Genomic DNA, 18,291 nt, shown 5'->3' with positions numbered 1-18,291 from the left:
TCTTCAGGTTTTTATTACATTTATATTTTCATTTTTTGTTAGTATAACTCAAGTTTTTCTGTATGAATGAAAAAAGAAACACCTTTTTGTCAACGCTTTGTCAGTGTTTAAAGCAGAAGGTTTTTTTTTCTGTACAAGTTTTGAATAAAATTATGTAATTTAAAAAAATAATATTTGCATAATTTTTTATTTTTTTTACAGTTGCATCGGAACCTTCTGTTTCCATTACTCCTTCTGTTTCCAACCCTTTTAATACTACCCCTTCTACTTCCAACACTCCAACCACTACTTACAGCTTTTTTACCACGACTCCCTCTACTTCCGACCCTCCAACCATTGCTTCTCCTACTTCCAGCTTTATTACCACAGCAACTACTTTTACCACGACTTCCCCTACTCCCGACCTTCCAACCACTACTTCTCCTACTTCCAGCTTTATTACCACAGCAACTTTTACCACGACTTCCCCTACTTCCGACCCTCCAACCACTACTTCTCCTACTTCCAGCTTTATTACCACAGCAACTACTTTTACCACGACTTCCCCTACTCCCGACCCTCCAACCACTACTTCTCCTACTTCCAGCTTTATTATCACAGCAACTACTTTTACCACGACTTCCCCTACTCCCCACCTTCCAACCACTACTTCCCCTACTTCCGACCCTCCAACCACTACTTCTCCTACTTTCAGCTTTTTTCCCACAGCAATTACTTTTACCACGACTTCCACTACTCCCGACCTTCGAACCACTACTTCTCCTACTTCCAGCTTTTTTACCACAGCAACTACTTTTACCACGGCTTCCCCTACTTCCGACCCTCCAACCACTACTTCTCCTACTTTCAGCTTTTTTCCCACAGCAATTACTTTTACCACGACTTCCACTACTCCCGACCTTCGAACCACTACTTCTCCTACTTCCAGCTTTATTACCACAGCAACTACTTTTACCACGACTTCCCCTACTTCCGACCCTCCAACCTCTACTTCTCCAGATTCCAACTCTGATACCAGTACTAGTCAGCTGACTTCCAGTACTCCTACCACTACCATTCTAGATGTTTTTACAGGTGAGTACCAATGGATATCAGTACTTGAGGCTCTATTCTTGAAATCTATTTATAATGTCTCCCCTTCAGTTTTTTTCCTCTGAACTCATTTTATGGTATATTCATTTAAATTGAAAGCATATTGAAATCCAAGAACAAAAATGAAATATATTTCAGATTGCCCGAATTTTACTTTTACTTTGTGATCCTGCCAGGAACACCTACACTTAGTATTCTAGAGTGACACCATATACCAACTGTACTGTATCTATGGAGAATCCACGTTGTCACCCAAGGACAGAAAGTGTGGTAGAACTCTAGAGTACCTTCCTCCTCTCCTATTCTTTGTAACATAGGTGTGATGTGTTCTGTAGTATATAGATTCCATACAGTAATGAGACCCATTTATAGGAGGGCGCTGTGGTGAAATGGCTGATTGTGCCACCAAAGTCCAGTCCAGACATGTGCGATTGCTTTTAATACTACCTATGTGCTTGTTCCATGTGCTTTTAATATTACCCCTTCTACTTCCCAATCCTCCTACCACTACTTCTCTGACTTTCTGTTTTTTAACCACTGCTTCTCCTGCTGCCGACCTTTCTACCACGACTTCCCCTACTTCCACCCCTCCAACTACTACTTCTAGTTAGACTGTTTTGTTTCGTTACGTATCAAAATTTGGACCAAATTTTCTTTATTCTGGAGATTCGGATTCATCCAAATTTCCAAAACGCCATAGTAAAGAATATAATAAAGTTGAAATAAATTATAATAAAAGGAATTATCCAAATTAGAAAATTAATTCAAATTAAAAAAATGAATTTGAATTCGAAATGGAAAATATTGCATTAAATACAGTAAGGTATAAAAGTAAAATAAGATTATGATTCCTACTTAGGCTACTTTATAGAATTGAAAAGAATAGAATACCGTATTTGCCGGTGTATAAGACGACCCGGCATATAAGACGACCCCCTAACTGTACAGGTTTTGAAAAATGTTTTGCCCGTACTCACCGTTTAAGACGACCCCCCCATTCCGAGGCTTCCGACGCTTCATATCCCTCTTCTTCGTTCTTGCTGGAGCCATTTCCTTCTTCCTTCTTGCTGGTGCTGGAGCCAATCACGGCGAGCGATGTATTCTATTAATGAATACAAAGCCTGCTTGGATTGGCAGAGGCTGTAACATCATCAGCCCGCGCCTCTCTCACTCTCAAAGCCAATCCGAGCAGGCTACTGTGTGTAGCCTGCTCGGATTGGCAGAGATTGTTACTCCAATCCGAGCAGGCTCTGTATTCATTTGAATACATCGCTCACTGGGATTGGCTCAGTGGTATATACTGTATGTAGCCGAAGCTACATACAGTATTACCGGACATCCAGAAGGCATCCCAGCAGCTGACCTGGCGTATAAGACGACCCCTCCATTTTGCCCAGTTTTTTTAAGTGTAAAAGGTCGTCTTATACGCCGGAAAATACGGTAGAATAAAACAGAAGAAAAAAGGATAGAACAGAATAGAATAGAAAATAAAAGAATAGAATAAAACAGAATAGAAAATAATAGAATAAAACAGAGTAGAATATATAAGAATAGAATAAAACAGAATAGAACATAAAAGAATAGAAAAAAGTAGAATAGATTAGAATAGAATAAAATAAAATAGAACGAATATAACCACTTCTGAAATTCAAATTTCTCATTTCTAAATTTCTAATCGATTTGAAAATAACGAATATACTAAACAAATCCAAATATACAAAAAAAAATCCTAAAACGAATCATTCTAACATGACAAATATGATGAAACTAAATTATTAACTTAAAGTGGTGTTCCGTCTGGAGAAAAAAATGTTTTAAACTGGTTCCTGACTAGCAGTTAACACTAACCCTAACATTTAACCCTAACCCTAGTCCTTAACCCTAAGGCTCCGTTCACACAGGGGGCGACGCGAGGCCACACGACTTGCCGTGCCACGACCTGACAAGTCGCCCCCGTTCTGTACTACGGAACCGTTCTAAGAGGAGCGACTTGAGTCGCTCCGACTTAGAAAAAAGGTTCCTGTACTACTTTTGGGCGACCTCGGGCGACTTGCATTGACTTCTATACAGAAGTCATTTGCAAGTCGCCGCTGAGGTCGCGGCGAGGCAAGTCGTGTCGCCTCGCATCGCCCCCTGTGTGAACCGAGCCTAACATTTAACCCTAAATCTAACCCTAGAACTTGCCCCTAACTGTAACATTCAACCCCAACACTAACAATTACCCCTAACCCTAGACCTTAACCCTAACTGTAACATTTAACCCTAACCTCAGCCCTTAACCCTAACCCTAACCCTATTCCTTAAACCTAACACTAACATTTGCCACTAACCCTAACCCTAGCCCTTAACCCTAATCCTAACATGTGACTTTGGACACATAAAGGTTCCTGCACTACTTTTGATGGGACTTTGATGCTACTTGAGTGCCAGAGAGTGTAAAGTCATACAGAACTTTCATGCTTTCCTATTAGCCAAAAAAAGCAAAACGCATCAAAAACTAGTGTTTAAAAATGCAAAATGCGCCACAAAAACACATCAACCACAAGCTACATAGATGTGAACCTAGCCTAAATCCCCCCCCCCCCCTTGCGTTTTTGTGCCATAAAATGAACTTCAGTGTCATTTTCCCTGAAAATTACACTAAAGTTCACTATTTACTAATCCAATTTTACTCATCTGAGATCTGATTTCACTTTGCTAATGTTTGTGTTTTTTTTCCCCTTTAATTTATTAAATGCACTTGAATTGTCCATCATGAATTATTAACTGATATGCATTCTCTAGGATCTTCATCAACTACCTACCTTCCCAACGTGGACAGTGGTACTGACCGGCTGGTCATCACATGGACACCAGCACTGGGAAACGTTGACTATTATCAAGTTTTTCTTGGAAATGTATATCAACGAGTAAAATCTCCCACAGCGACTTTCTCAGCTTTGCCACCAGGGACAGAATACAATGCCACTGTACAGGCGGTTAGTGGGAACCTCACCAGAACAATTGCCACCATGACGGTGGCCACCCGTGAGTTTATACTTTGTTTTATTGCAATTATGCCAGCCATACATTGACAACTTTGGAGTTTTAACAGTCATCTTTCTACCCTGGCAAGGAGGGGCCTATCGTAGGTACATTATATTGTCAAAAGTATTGGGACACCTGCCTTTACACGCACATGAAAATGAATGGCATCCCAGTCTTAGCCTGTAGGGTTCAATATTGACTTGGCTCACCCTTTGCAGCTATAACAGCTTTAACTCTTCTAGGAAGGCCGTCCACAAGGTTTAGGAGTGTGTCTATGGAAATGTTTGCCCATTCTTCCAGAAGAGCATTTGTGAGGTCACTGCAGGGCTCTGGGCAGCACTGTGGGAGGTTGGGGGATATTGTGGGCATTGAGTTTTGAACAGAACAGCCCCAATTCCCTTCTTCTGGGATTCCCCACTGCCCATTCGGACTACTCCTGTTCTAGGTGTAGCACCATAAGAAGCCTCTTCCTATGGTGACACACCTGTGGACTTGAGTCCGAGCCACAATACCTGCCTTATTGGCATAGACAGTACCGTTCGCCCCCACCCCTTTTTTCCCTGAAGAAGTCATATGTTTGGGTGAAGCCCGGGTGATGTCACTTCCAGAACCAGAAGCTTTGGTTGAGTCTATTTCTTTTCTAAGGCCCAAACATGTGAAGGGTGCCATGAAGTTACATGGTAGGTGAGGTCGAAAAAGACACAAGTCCAGCAAGTCCAACCTATGTGTGTGATTATATGTCAGTATTACATTGTATATCCCTGTATGCTCCCCACTGAGACCACTGCCTGTGGAAGGGAATTCCACATCCTTGCCACTCTTAGCCCTTGTACACACGGTCAGAGAATCCGTCGGAATGTGTCCTATCGGACCGTGTTGTCGGATAATCTGACTGTGTGTGGTATGCATCAGACTGATTCCGTTGGAATATCCGTCGGACCCAATTTTCCAACTTGTTGGAAATATTTTCCGACCAACTGGTCCGATAGGACATACTCCGATCATGTGTAGAGAATTCCGATCGGACCAAGTGCCACGCATGCTCAGATCAAATTCCTAGACCGAAGCTATTGGCTACTAGCCTGAACGTAGTCCCATCGTAACGAAGTAACGTCATCACGTTCTGAATGATCGGATTTTTTGACAACTTAGTCCGACTGTGTGTATGCAACAGTTTCGGACAAAATCCGCCGGACAAAATCCAATGGATTTGGTTGTCGAAATCTCCGACCGTGTGTACAAGGGACTTAGCCCTTGTACACGCGGTCGGAAATTCCGATGGAAAATGGATGGACTTTTTCCATCGGAATGTCCGACCAACAAAGTTTGAGAGCTGGATATAAAATTTTCTGACAACATGATCCGATCGGACTTTGTCCGGTCGTTTGTAGAGAATTCAGGTCGGACAAAGTGCCACGCATGCTCAGATCAAAGTACGAGAGCAAAGCTATTGGCTACTAGGCTGAACGTAGTAGACATGTGCAAAAGGAAAAAATTTGTTTAGTTTCGTTTCGTTTTAATTCGTTAATTCATTAATTTCGTTTAGTTATATTCGTTAACTTCCTTAAATTCGTTTTTGGATTTCGTTTAGTTTTCTACCGAATTCGAAAAATCGGCCACATTCGAAAATATTTCAACCAAATTCGAAAATATTTCTACCGGATTCGAAATGATTTCAACATGATTCGACATTATTTCAACCGCATTCGAAAATATTTTGTGACCCGAATTTAGGGCCATGTATCTCGGGGTCACTTGGTGCTAGAAACTCCAAATTAGGTTATGTTGTAGTGCTAGTACTATTGTGTTTGCATACCAAATTTGGGGTTTCTAGCTTCAAGTGATCCCGAGATACATGGCCCTAAATTCAGGTCACAAAATATTTTCGAATGCAGTTAAAATAATGTCGAATCATGTTGAAATCGGGTCACAAAATGTCAAGCACTTTTCAGCAGCAGAGAATGACATTTTACGACCCGATTTTGGGGCCACATATCTCGGGGTCACTTATAGCTAGAAACCCCAAATTTGGTATGCAAACACAATAGTACTAGCACTACAACATATCCAAATTTAGTTTTCTAGCATCAAGCAACCCTGAGATACATGGCCCTAAAATCGGGTCACAAAATATTTTCGAATGCGGTTGAAATAATGTCGAATCATGTTGAAATCATTTCGAATCCGGTATTGAGTCGAATTCCGGCCGAATTCGGTTGATTGGATTGCATTGTAATTCGGTAATTCGGATGCATCTGAATGTCCGAATAATGTAAATTCATCCGAATTTCGAATCGGAACGAAATGTAATGCACATGTCTAGAACGAAGTCCTGTCGGAACGAACGAACGTCATCATGTTCCGAACTATTGGATTTTCCGGCAACTTTGTCCGACCGTGTGTATGCAACACCAGTTTCGGACAAAATCCGTCGGGAAAAAATCTGACGGATTTTGTGGTCGGAATTTCCGACCGTGTGTACAAGGGCTTACAGTAAAGAACCCTCTATGTAGTCTAAGGATGGACTCTGTTTCAGTTAGAACCAGAGCCTGTTTCTGAACCGCGATATTTGCCACCTTATAGAGGAGAGAAAGTGTAAGCCCCTGTACACACGGTCGGACATTCTGCCAACCAAATCCGTCGGATTTTGCCCGTCGGATCTTGTCCAAAACTGTTGCATACACACGGTCGGACAAAGTTGTCGAAAAATCCGATCATTCAGAACATGATGATGTAATTTCGTTACGATGGGACTAGCAGCCAATAGCTTTGATGTAGGAATTTGATCTGAGCATGCGTGGCACTTGGTCCGATCAAAATTCTCTACACATGATCGGAGTATGTCCGATCAAACCAGTTGGTCGGAAAATATTTCCAACATGTTGGAAAATTGGGTCCGACGGATATTCGGATGGAATCAGTCCAATGCATACCACACACAGTCGGATTATCCGACAACACGGTCCGATAGGACACATTCCGACGGATTCTCCGACCGTGTGTACAAGGCTTTAGATGTGATTGTAATGTATCAAAAACAATGGAACACAGAATCTGGAACACTTCTGTTATAATAACACAGTGTATAATACTACCCTGGCCAGAGCAGTGCCGGGACAAGGTCATCCAGCGCCCAAATAACTCCAAGGACAATAATAAATAACACGTTATCTCCTCCGATTCCACAACATAGCTGGTTGGCGAACGGCCGTTCAGAAACAAACTGAAAAGCGCGAAATGAAAAGCGCGAAAAGAAAAGCGTGAATCAACACTCAAACTTCTACTAACACGAAATTAGCTGAAGGAGCCCAAAGGGTGGCGCTAAAGAGCTGAAAAACCACGTAGTATGTCTAGTATGTCACTACGTTCGTAATTGTTGGCCAACATTTGTTTTACCGTGTGTATCCATGACAAGTTTGAGCCAACGCCCTTCGGACAAAAGTCTGTGGTTTTGTTGGTGAAAAGTCCGATTGTGTGTACGAGGCATTACTGTTTCATTTCCACCACGGTTATGTAATTGGTCTTACAGCTTATACTTCATGACAGTTTTTTTTTTTTAATTACAACATTTTTAATTTTACTTTTTTAGGTGTACAGAATTGATCCCTTTTTATTTTTCTCTTTTACAGATCCTACTCCACCGGGAAATATACACCAGACTATTGGAGCAGACACAGTCACCCTTGTCTGGGATAGCCCTGCGAATATGAGCAATGTAAAAAAGTCCTTTAATATTACTGTCACTAGGAATGATCCGTACAGATCCGGGTCTTCAATATATAAATCGGAGACAACGAATATCACTGTTAGTGGCCTGACACCTGGGAACTATACCTTCAACATTGTTACTGTGGGTGCCCTCAATTACACAAGTACTCCCAAGACTGTCTCTATACAACTACCCAATAGTCCCTCCCCTACCGATAACCATGTGGGTGAGTAGAAGTGACATTATTTTTAGAATATTTGCATTGTTGATAGAACTATCCAATTTTAATGCATGGCTAGTTACTGAAAGAAAATATAGGAGCCAATAGGTTCCAAACCCACCGCCAATCAATGACCAAAAAACAAATAAACTACAATTATGAGCTCCATGTTGTAAAGTGTAAAAAAATAAATAAATAAAATAAACCTAAAACATGAAAAGAAACAAAGATACATACTTATCATAAATCACCATAGTGAATAAACAAATAAATCTTCATTTGAGTTATAAAAAATACATAAAGACGTCAGATGTAGGCTGACAAAACAGCGATGGGTCGCGTTTGAGATACGTTTTATTTTTTTCCGGTCAGCGGGAACGCAGGTGGAGTGCTAACCAGCGATTCCTATACAATAGATGCTGATCCTTGACTTTTTTGATGTAAGTGCAATACAACCTTATTTTTAAATACCGTATTTATAGGTGTATAACACACGCCGAACTGCTGCCTCTGAGGGGAAGGAGGGAACGAGCGCCGCCGAAATAGACAGAGCCGAGTGTACCGTGTACTCGTCTAGGCTCAGCTCCGCTCATAGTCACGCCCAGTCTGGCCTCCTAGCATTTACGTCCCGCCATTGGACCGGTGTTGTGTCCAATATCGTAGGAGCCGGGCCAAGGGGCGGGACAGGGGCGGGACTGCGAGAGGAGCCGAAATGAGCCAAGTACACATGACATCCGGCTCTGTCTATCTCGGAGTAACAATTTATAACCGATCCTGCTGCAATTTTGGGCAAGGCTGCAGATGGAGACTGACGGGCAAGGCTGCAGATGGACACTGACGGGCAAGGCTGCAGATGGACACTGTTGGGCAAGGCTGCAGATGGACACTGTCGGGCAAGGCTGCACATGGACACTGATATGGCTGCATTGATGGGCATTTAAAATGTAATTTTCTTTCCTTAAACTTTCCCGCCTAAACTTGCTGACGCATGTTATATGCCGATGAATATGGTAAATGATTTGACTCATTTTCCTCTCCCGCTCTATATGGCAAAACTAAAAATAAAATATATCTCTATATGGCAAAACTAAAACAAAAAAAAATATATATATATATATATATATATATATATATATATATATATATATATATATATATATATATATATATAGAATGGATTACAGCGGCAGATTGAATTCATTCCTGTGACCTCATGTGGGCGGCACAGTGGTGTCGTCTTTCTTCACTCTCACCTAGCAGTAAAAAGGGTCACTGGTTCGAATCCCAACCATGTCACTACTTGCCTGGAATTTGCATGTTCTCCCTGTGCCTGTGTGGGTTTCCTCCGGGTACTCCGGTTTCCTCCCACACTCCTCCAAAGACATGCAGGTAGGTTAATTGGCTTCTGTCCATAATTGGCCCTAGTATATGAATGGGGACCTTGGCTTGTGGCCTCCTTGAGGGTAGGGACCGATGTGAGTGTGCAATGTACAGGGATAGGGACAATTGTAGACACTCACTCAGGTTGGACTGGTGTCTTTATTCAACCTTACTAACTATGATGACTATGTACAACATCTTGGATTTTCCCATATGCCTGATTTGACTCCCTGTAATAGGGGTCAATTAAGCCTGGCGACTGCAACGTGTGCCTGCATTTGGGTGGCGAGGAACCTTTTCCTATACTCACTGAGGACGTTTATTTACGTGTGGGTTCTATACATGGACTTCATAGATTAGAATAGAACGGAACAGAAAATAATAAAAAAAAAAAAATACAATTGAATAAATTAATATATAATCATCTTCCTAAATTCAAATTTAGAATATAATAAATTGGAATCAGAGGAGAATAGATTAGAATAGAAAACAAAAGAAAGTAATAGAATAGAAAAAAATTAGAATAGAATAGAAAAAATACAATAAAAAAAATACAATAGACTAGACAACTAGACAAATTTTCTGAATTCAGTCAAATCATTGAAACACGCTTTAGCATGGTATGTGATACCATTAATTTTGTATGGTACCCTAATGGATATGCATTGCAACACGGCAATGCACTACTATGTGCTAAGTCTCAAAAAATATAATGGAAATGGGTGGAAAGTAATACAGTACATGATTTTACATTTTGACCATAGATACGCTTTAACCCAACGTTTTTCAAAAAAAATAAGTTTTTGTTTATTTTTAACAAAAATTAAAAATTACATTGATGTATTTAAAATGTTTTTAGATTTAATATAATAATTAATAATTAATAATAAGAATAATAATAAATAATAATAAAAGTGGAAAGCATAATATGGCATAAAATATGGTTTAACTTCTTTTCTTTCTTCAGGTGTCATTGTTGGGGCTGTGGTTGGAAGTGTTGGGGGTGTTATTGTTATCTGCCTTTTGGGATTTTTAATTTGGAAGATTGTAAGGTAATACTAAAACAAATATATTTCTAACTAAGTATAAATAAGTAATATAATGGGGCTATTCTCACCATTGCACCATTGTAACATGGTATGTGATACCATTCATTTTGTATGGTACCCTAATGCATATGCATTGCAACGCGGCAATGCACTACTGTGCGCTCAAAAAATGTATAATTTTCTTGTGCGTTCTGATAAATTGGCAACCTGTTGGAATGCAACAATATAATATAAAAAAATGTATATAATGTAATATAATATAGTTTTTATTATATTTCATTAAAGGAAATCTAATTAATTAATATATATCAATAATATAATAAAATACTACAACAAAATTATAAAATCACATATATTTTAATATATAACATAATGATGTCAATGAAAGGCACCAGAATGTGAAGGCATGAATGGAATTTAAAAGATTAATTTCATATTTAATGATTGTATTTAATTTAATTTAGTATATTAAATTAAAATATATCAATAATATAAGAAAAGACAATAAAAAAAAGATAAAATCACATATATTTTAATATATAACATAATGATGTCAATTAAAGGCACCAGAATGTGAAGGTGTGAATGGGATCTTAAAGCTGAATGTCATATTTATTACATGTACGTAATTTAATTTAATGTAATACATTTCATTAATATAAAAATAATAATAAAATAATAATATAATATTGTTTTTTGGTATATATATTCCAAGGAATTATAATTAATCAATATATATCAATAATATAATAAAATAATGAATTCATATAATTAATATAATAATTAATATATATTAATAATATAATAAAATACTACAACAAAATTTTAAAATCACATATATTTTAATATATAACATAATGATGTCAATGAAAGGCACAAGAATGAAAAGGCATGAATGAAATCTTAAAGTGATTTAAAAGTCGTTTTTTTTTTTAGGTAAAAATAACAAACATGTTATACTTATCTGCTCTGTTGCAGTGTATTTGCCCAGAGCAGCCCAGATCCTCCTCTTCTCTGGTCCCTCTTCTGGCTCTCCTGGCCCCTCCCTCCTGTTGAGTGCCCATACACCCCCTTTATTTCCTCATTGGCTGACTGACTTTGGCTGACAGCAGCGGGAGCCAATGGCATCACGCTGCTGTCTCAGCCAATAAGGAGGGGAGTCCCGGCCAGCTGAGTGTCTCCTGCAACATCACTGGATGTAGAGGGGGCTCAGGTAAGTATTAGATGGGCTGCACAGAAGTTTTTTTTTATCTTACTGCATAGAATGCAGTAAGATTAAAAAAAAAAAAAACACTTTAATGCTGAATGTCATATTTAAATACATTTAATTAATATATATTAATATTAGACATGTGCATTTCATTTCGTTCTGAATCGAAATTCGGACGAATTTTCATTATTCGGACATTCGGATGCATTCGAATTACCGAATTACAATGCTAACAAATTCAACCGAATTCGGACGAAATTCGAATCAAATTCAAAAAATGACATTTTTCAACCCGAATTTGGGGCCATATATCTCGGGGGGCCACTTGTAGCTAGAAACCCCAAATTTGGTATGCAAACACAGTAGAACTAGCACTACAACATATCCATGTCTTTATGGACCTGCTTTGTGCACTGGTGCCCATTCATGTTGGAACAGGAAAGGGCCATCCCCAAACTATTCCTACAAAGTTGGGAGCATTGTCCAAATGTCTTGGTATGCTGACACCTTAAGAATTTCCTTCACTGGAACTAAGGAGCCAAGCCCAATCCCTGAAAACCAACCCCACACCATAATCCCCTCTCCACCAAATGATTTGGACCAGTGCACAAAGCAAGGTCCATTAAGACATGGATGAGCGAGTTTGGGGTGGAGGAACTTGACTGGCCTGTACGATAGAACACCTTTGGGATGAATTATAGCGGATAGACATGTGCAAAAGGAAAAAATTTGTATAGCTTCGTTTCATTTTAATTCGTTAATTAATTAATTTCGTTTAGTTATATTCGTTAAATTCGTTTTCGGATTTCGTTTCGTTTTCTACCGAATTCGAAAAATCGGTCGCATTTGAAAATATTTCTACCAAATTTGAAAATATTTCTACCGGATTCGAAATGATTTCAACATGATTCGAAATTATTTCAACCGCATTCAAAACTATTTCAACCGGATTCAAAAATATTTTGCGACCCGATTTTACCCAAATTTAGAGATTTTGTAGTGCTAGTTCTATTGTGTTTGCATACCGAATTTGGTGTCTCTAGCTATAAGTGACCCCGAGATATGTGGCCCCAAAGTCGGGTCGCAAAATGTCATTCTCTTCTGCAGAAAAGTGCTTGACATATTGTCCATATCTCGTGCTTGACATTTTGTGACCCGAATTTCTCGGGTTCACTTTCTGCTAGAAACCCCAAATTTTGAGATTTAGTAGTTCTAGTTCTATTTTGTTTGCATACCAAATTTGGTGTTTCTAGCTATAAGTGACCCCGAGATATGTGGCCCCAAAGTCGGGTCGCAAAATGTCATTCTCTTCTGCAGAAAAGTGCTTGACATATTGTCCATATCTCGGGGTCACTTGGTGCCAGGAACCCCAAAACTTGTGGCAGGTGACGTGGCAAGTGGACAATCCACAACTTGGTCATGTGGCAGTCGTGGCAGGTCACGTGGCACTCGTGGCAGGTGTCATGGCAAGTGGACAATACACAACATGTGGCAGGTGATGTGGCAAGTGGACTGGACAATACACAACTTGTGACAGGTGACGTGGCAAGTGGACAATCCACAACTTGGTCATGTGGCAGTCGTGGCAGGTCACGTGGCACTCGTGGCAGGTGTCATGGCAAGTGGACAATACACAACATGTGGCAGGTGATGTGGCAAGTGGACTGGACAATACACAACTTGTGACAGGTGACGTGGCAAGTGGACAATGACATACAGCATATGTACTTGCCTTGCAATCGACATCCGTGACTTCTTCAATCAGGCATGCTGACAACTTCATTGATGTGATAAATATAAATTAAATAAGATGTGTGTGTTTTTTTACACTGGTACACTGCAAGTATGAGAAGTTGATGTGACAGATGTATATAAGTAACTAACCATCTTCCAAAATTTCCAATTCAAATAGAAAAGATTAGAAAAAAAATATAATTTAATAGAATAAAATAGAAAGAATATACAACCATCTTCTGAAATTCAAATTTCAAATAGAATAAATTTGAATTTCTAATAGTATGAATTCAAATTTTTTAATTAATTAATTTTAAATTTGGATAGAAAAGATTATAATAAACTAGAAAATAGACTAGAAAAACGATAGAACAAAACAGAATAGAATATATTATATTTTATTCTGTTCTGTTCTGTTCTATTGTTTTTTTAGTCTGATCATTTATTTATATATACTATTTATATTCTATTAAAATCTTTTCTATTAAAATCAAAATCATTATATACTAAATTCGAATTTCAGAAGATGGTGGTTATATAATATATATATATATATATATATATATATATATATATATATATATATATATATATATATATATATATACTTTTCGAAATTTTTGTATAGAATGAATTCGAATTTGAATTGAAAAGATTAGAATAGAAATAGAGAATAGACTAGAAAAACAATAGAACAGAATAGAATATATTATATTTTATTCTAAAATGAAATAGATGCTAATAGTCTGCAGGAGATCTAATGGAAACAAATAGTAATCTGCAAAAGAAAGTAAAAATGAAATAGATAGTATCTATATTCTATTCTATTGTTTTTCTATATATATATATAAAACCATCTTCTAAAATTCAAATTTAGTATATAATGATTTCGATTTTAATAGAAAAGATTTTAATAGAATATAAAAGAATATACTAGAAAAACAATAGAACAGAATAAAATATATTCTATTCTGTTCTGTTCTATCGTTTTTCTAGTCTATTTTCTATTTTAATCTTTTCTATGCAAATTTAAAATTAATTAATTAAAAAATTTGAATTCATACTATTCAAAATTCTAATTTATTCTATTCAAATTCGTATTTCAGAAGATGGTTGTATATTCTTTCTATTTTATTCTATTAAATTATATTTTTTTTCTCTTCTGTTCTAATCTTTTCTATTTGAATTATAAATTTTGGAAGATGGTTAGTTACTTACTTATATACATCTGTCAGATCAACTTTTCATACTTGCAGTGTACCAGTGCAAAAAAAAAAAACCACACACATCTTATTTCATTTATATTTATGGTATCAATGAAGTTGTCAGCATGCCTGATTGAAGAAGTCACGGATGTCGATCACAAGGCAAGTGCATATGCTGTATGTCATTGTCCACTTGCCACAAGTTGTGTATTGTATTTGTCCACTTGCCACATCACCTGCCACAAGTTGTGTATTGTCCACTTGCCACGACACCTGCCACGAGTGCCATGTGGCCGGCCACGAGTGCCATGTGGCCGGCCACGAGTGCCATGTGACCAAGTTGTGGATTGTCCACTTGCCACGTCACCTGCCACCAAGTGACCCCCAGATATAGGCAATATGCCAAGTACTTTTCTGAAGCAGAGAATGACATTTTGTGACCCGAATTTGGGGCCACATATCTTGGAGCCACTTATAGCTAGAAACCCCAAATTAGGTATGCAAACACAGTAGACCTAGTACTACAACATCTCCAAATTTGGGGTTTCTAGCACAAAGTGACCCCGAGATACGTGGCCCCAAATTCGGGTCACAAAATGTCAAGCACTTTTCTGCAGCAGAGAATTACATTTTGCGACCCAACTTTGGGGCCACATATCTCGGGGTCACTTATAGCTAGAAACACCAAATTTGGTATGCAAACACAATAGAACTAGCACTACAAAATCTCCAAATTTGGGTAAAATCGGGTTGCAAAAAATATTTTCGAATCCACTTGAAATAGTTTTGAATGCGGTTGAAATAATTTCGAATCATGTTGAAATCATTTCGAATCCGGTAGAAATATTTTCGAATTTGGTAGAAATATTTTCAAATGCAACCGATTTTTCGAATTTGGTAGAAAACTAAACGAAATCCAAAAACGAATTTAACGAATATAACTAAACGAAATTAATTAATTAACAAATTAATACGAAACTAAACTAAACAAATTTTTTCCTTTTGCACATGTCTTTCCGCTATAATTCATGCCAAAGGTGTTCTATCGTACAGGCCAGTCAAGTTCCTCCACCCCAAACTCGCTCATCCATGTCTTAATGGACCTTGTTTTGTGCACTGGTCCAAATCATTTGGTGGAGGGGGGATTATGGTGTGGGGGTTGGTTTTCAGGGATTGGGCTTGGCTCCTTAGTTCCAGTGAAGGAAATTCTTAAGGCGTCAGCATACCAAGACATTTGGACAATTTCATGCTCCCAGCTTTGTAGGAATAGTTTGGGGATGGCCCTTTCCTGTTCCAACATGAATGGGCACCAGTGCACAAAGCAGGTCCATAAAGACATGGATGAGCGGGTTAGGGGTGGAAGAACTTGTCCTGACCTTAACCCAAATAGAACACCTTTGGGACGAATTTGAGCGGTAACTGCGAGCCAGGCCTTCCCATCCAACATCAGTGTCTGACCTCACAAATGCTCTTCTGGAAGTATGATCAAACATTCCCATAGACACAATTCCAAAACCTTGTGGTCAGCCTTCCCAGAAGAGTTGAAGATGTTATAGCTGCAAAGGGTGGACCAACTCAATATTGAACCCTACAGACGAAGACTGGGGTGCCGATAAAGTTAATGTGCGTGTAAAGCCGGGTGTACCAATACTTTTGACAATATAGTGTATTTATATTCTAAAACCACCAAACCAAGGTCTGTAAGGGCCACAATATAAGTCAACCTGAAACTCTAAAAAGTACCATTAAAGAATATCGTGCATATATCATTTTTGGGATGTTAGCAATGGGCAAGTGTCTAAATGTAAATGCTTTACCATATTGTCCTTTAAATTCCGATCCCATAAAAAAAAAAATGTAACTTTCCAGTTTGATATGATTTATGGCCAATACACATATTATATCATTGCTTACTGTTTGTGTTGTTTATATCAATTGCAGGAAAAGAAAATTGTCTCTGGATAACAGGCCATCCAAGTAAGTGCATCCATTTACCAAATCATAAAATTTTAGGAATCTTTACCTTTATATAATATCCCAAAATTTACCTTTCCTAGGAGCCATATTGCTAAGGCTGAACAATTTGAAGAAATTTTTAAAATGAAAGAAAGGGACCCCCAAGTCTTGAGCGCGGAGTTTTCCGTATGTATTATAACCTTCTGTTACAGTTTAAAGCTGAACTCCAGACAGACAGCTAAATACACAGATTATATGCATATTTTGGAGCTGTTTAGGATGCTAAAGCATTTACATTCCTGTCCTTTAAGTCCTGAGATTCACACAGCTCTGCCAAACAGCCTAGACGCGTCTGGCATGGCAAAAGGCTGCAATTCTCTCTGCCGTAGTTAAAGCTAAACTCCAGCTTTTGATACATAACACTCTACATCAGTGATTCTCAACCAGGGTTCCGTAGAACCCTAAGGTTCCTCCAGAGGTTGCTAGGGGTTCCTTCAGCATTGGGCAATTTCTGCCTCTCAGATAAGTTCCCACTGACACCATTGATCTTTTTAGCTATCTGTAAGGAAGTAATTCTTCCCAATGACCACAAGTGTAAGGACCATTCTTCCCACTGACCATCACACTAATGTATCATGAGTTGTAGATTTCTAATTTTTAGAAGGGGTTCCCCACGAAACCAGAGAACTATTTCAAGGGTTCCTCTGTGTTGAAAAGGTTGAGAAAGGCTGGTCTACATAGGTCATGTAGGCCACCTTGGCCACTATGTCCCTCACTAACGTGAGGCCACTGGATGTGCTGTATAAACTGTGTTTAGCTGTGGCCACATACAGCATACAGCACTGTGTTCTGGGTTTGAGCCAAGATTTCCTGTCTCATACCCGGAACACATTAGAGCAGGGTGGAACCCTAGGGTTCCTCTAGAGGTGGCTAGGAGTTCCTTGAGCTGTGGCTGATTTATCTCCTGTTTGATGGTGCCTACATCGTTCTGAGCCAATGCCACTTGGAGGAGCCAGTGGTATGACACCAATGATCTTTATAGCTCTCTGTAAGGGGCATTGTTCCCACTGTAAGGGGCATTGTTCCCACTGTAAGGGGCATTGTTCCCACTGACCCATGAATGAGACTGAGACCTGAAAATAATTTTAAGGGCTTCCCTGGGATAAAAAGTTTTAGAAAGGCTGCATTAGAGTCTATCTGAATGTTGATCAGCCAGTCAGCGAAATCAATGTATTCTGTTGGCACTATAATTTGTGTATAATATTAATAATAATTCTAGAAATTAATCCAAGGCTTCCTCTGATTGGGTCAGAGGTTGTGACATAATCAGGCCACCTCTCTGACTCAGCCAATCAAAGGAAGTTTTGTATATATTGCTTGAATACATTGGTTTCTCTGAATGCCTGATCAGATAAACTCTAATGTGTTCTAGGTATGAGACAGGAAGTCTCAGGCAACGGGAAATGGGAACACAATGCAGTATAATTTATGGAGCCTTAGCTCCATACAGTCTATATAGCACATCCAGCGGCCTCACATGTTCGTGAGGGACATAGTTCATTTTGGCCAGCTTTGCCCATGTAAAGTGTATCAAAAGCTAGGATAATGTTTGGGGGTTTTAAGTAATTTTCTATCTAAAATATGCAGATTTTAATATGTATTGACAAATTTTAAAAATTGCCCCGGTAGGCAAGCAGTTAATTTAGACA

General features: G+C 38.6%; 1 protein-coding gene across 1 annotated transcript in view; it reads left to right on the top strand.

The window, feature by feature from the left end:
• Positions 1-201: 201 nt before the first annotated feature.
• LOC143929619 (receptor-type tyrosine-protein phosphatase eta-like) overlaps positions 202-18,291 on the top strand; it is a 50,059-nt gene continuing 31,969 nt past the window's right edge. The window contains exons 1-6 of the mRNA XM_077453524.1: positions 202-1,074; positions 3,877-4,119; positions 7,749-8,054; positions 10,396-10,480; positions 16,568-16,603; positions 16,684-16,768. Of these exons, the coding sequence (XP_077309650.1) occupies positions 4,104-4,119; positions 7,749-8,054; positions 10,396-10,480; positions 16,568-16,603; positions 16,684-16,768 (528 nt within the window). The 5' untranslated portion in view covers positions 202-1,074; positions 3,877-4,103. The remainder of the gene's footprint in view (positions 1,075-3,876; positions 4,120-7,748; positions 8,055-10,395; positions 10,481-16,567; positions 16,604-16,683; positions 16,769-18,291) is intronic.

The sequence above is a fragment of the Lithobates pipiens genome, unplaced genomic scaffold (genome assembly GCF_037356315.1).
Source record: "Lithobates pipiens isolate NorthernLeopardFrog02 unplaced genomic scaffold, aLitPip1_a1.2 Scaffold_24, whole genome shotgun sequence".
Taxonomy (NCBI): domain Eukaryota; kingdom Metazoa; phylum Chordata; class Amphibia; order Anura; family Ranidae; genus Lithobates; species Lithobates pipiens.
The sequence above is the reverse complement of the archived record's forward strand: the minus strand, read 5'-3'. Positions and strand labels throughout refer to the sequence as shown.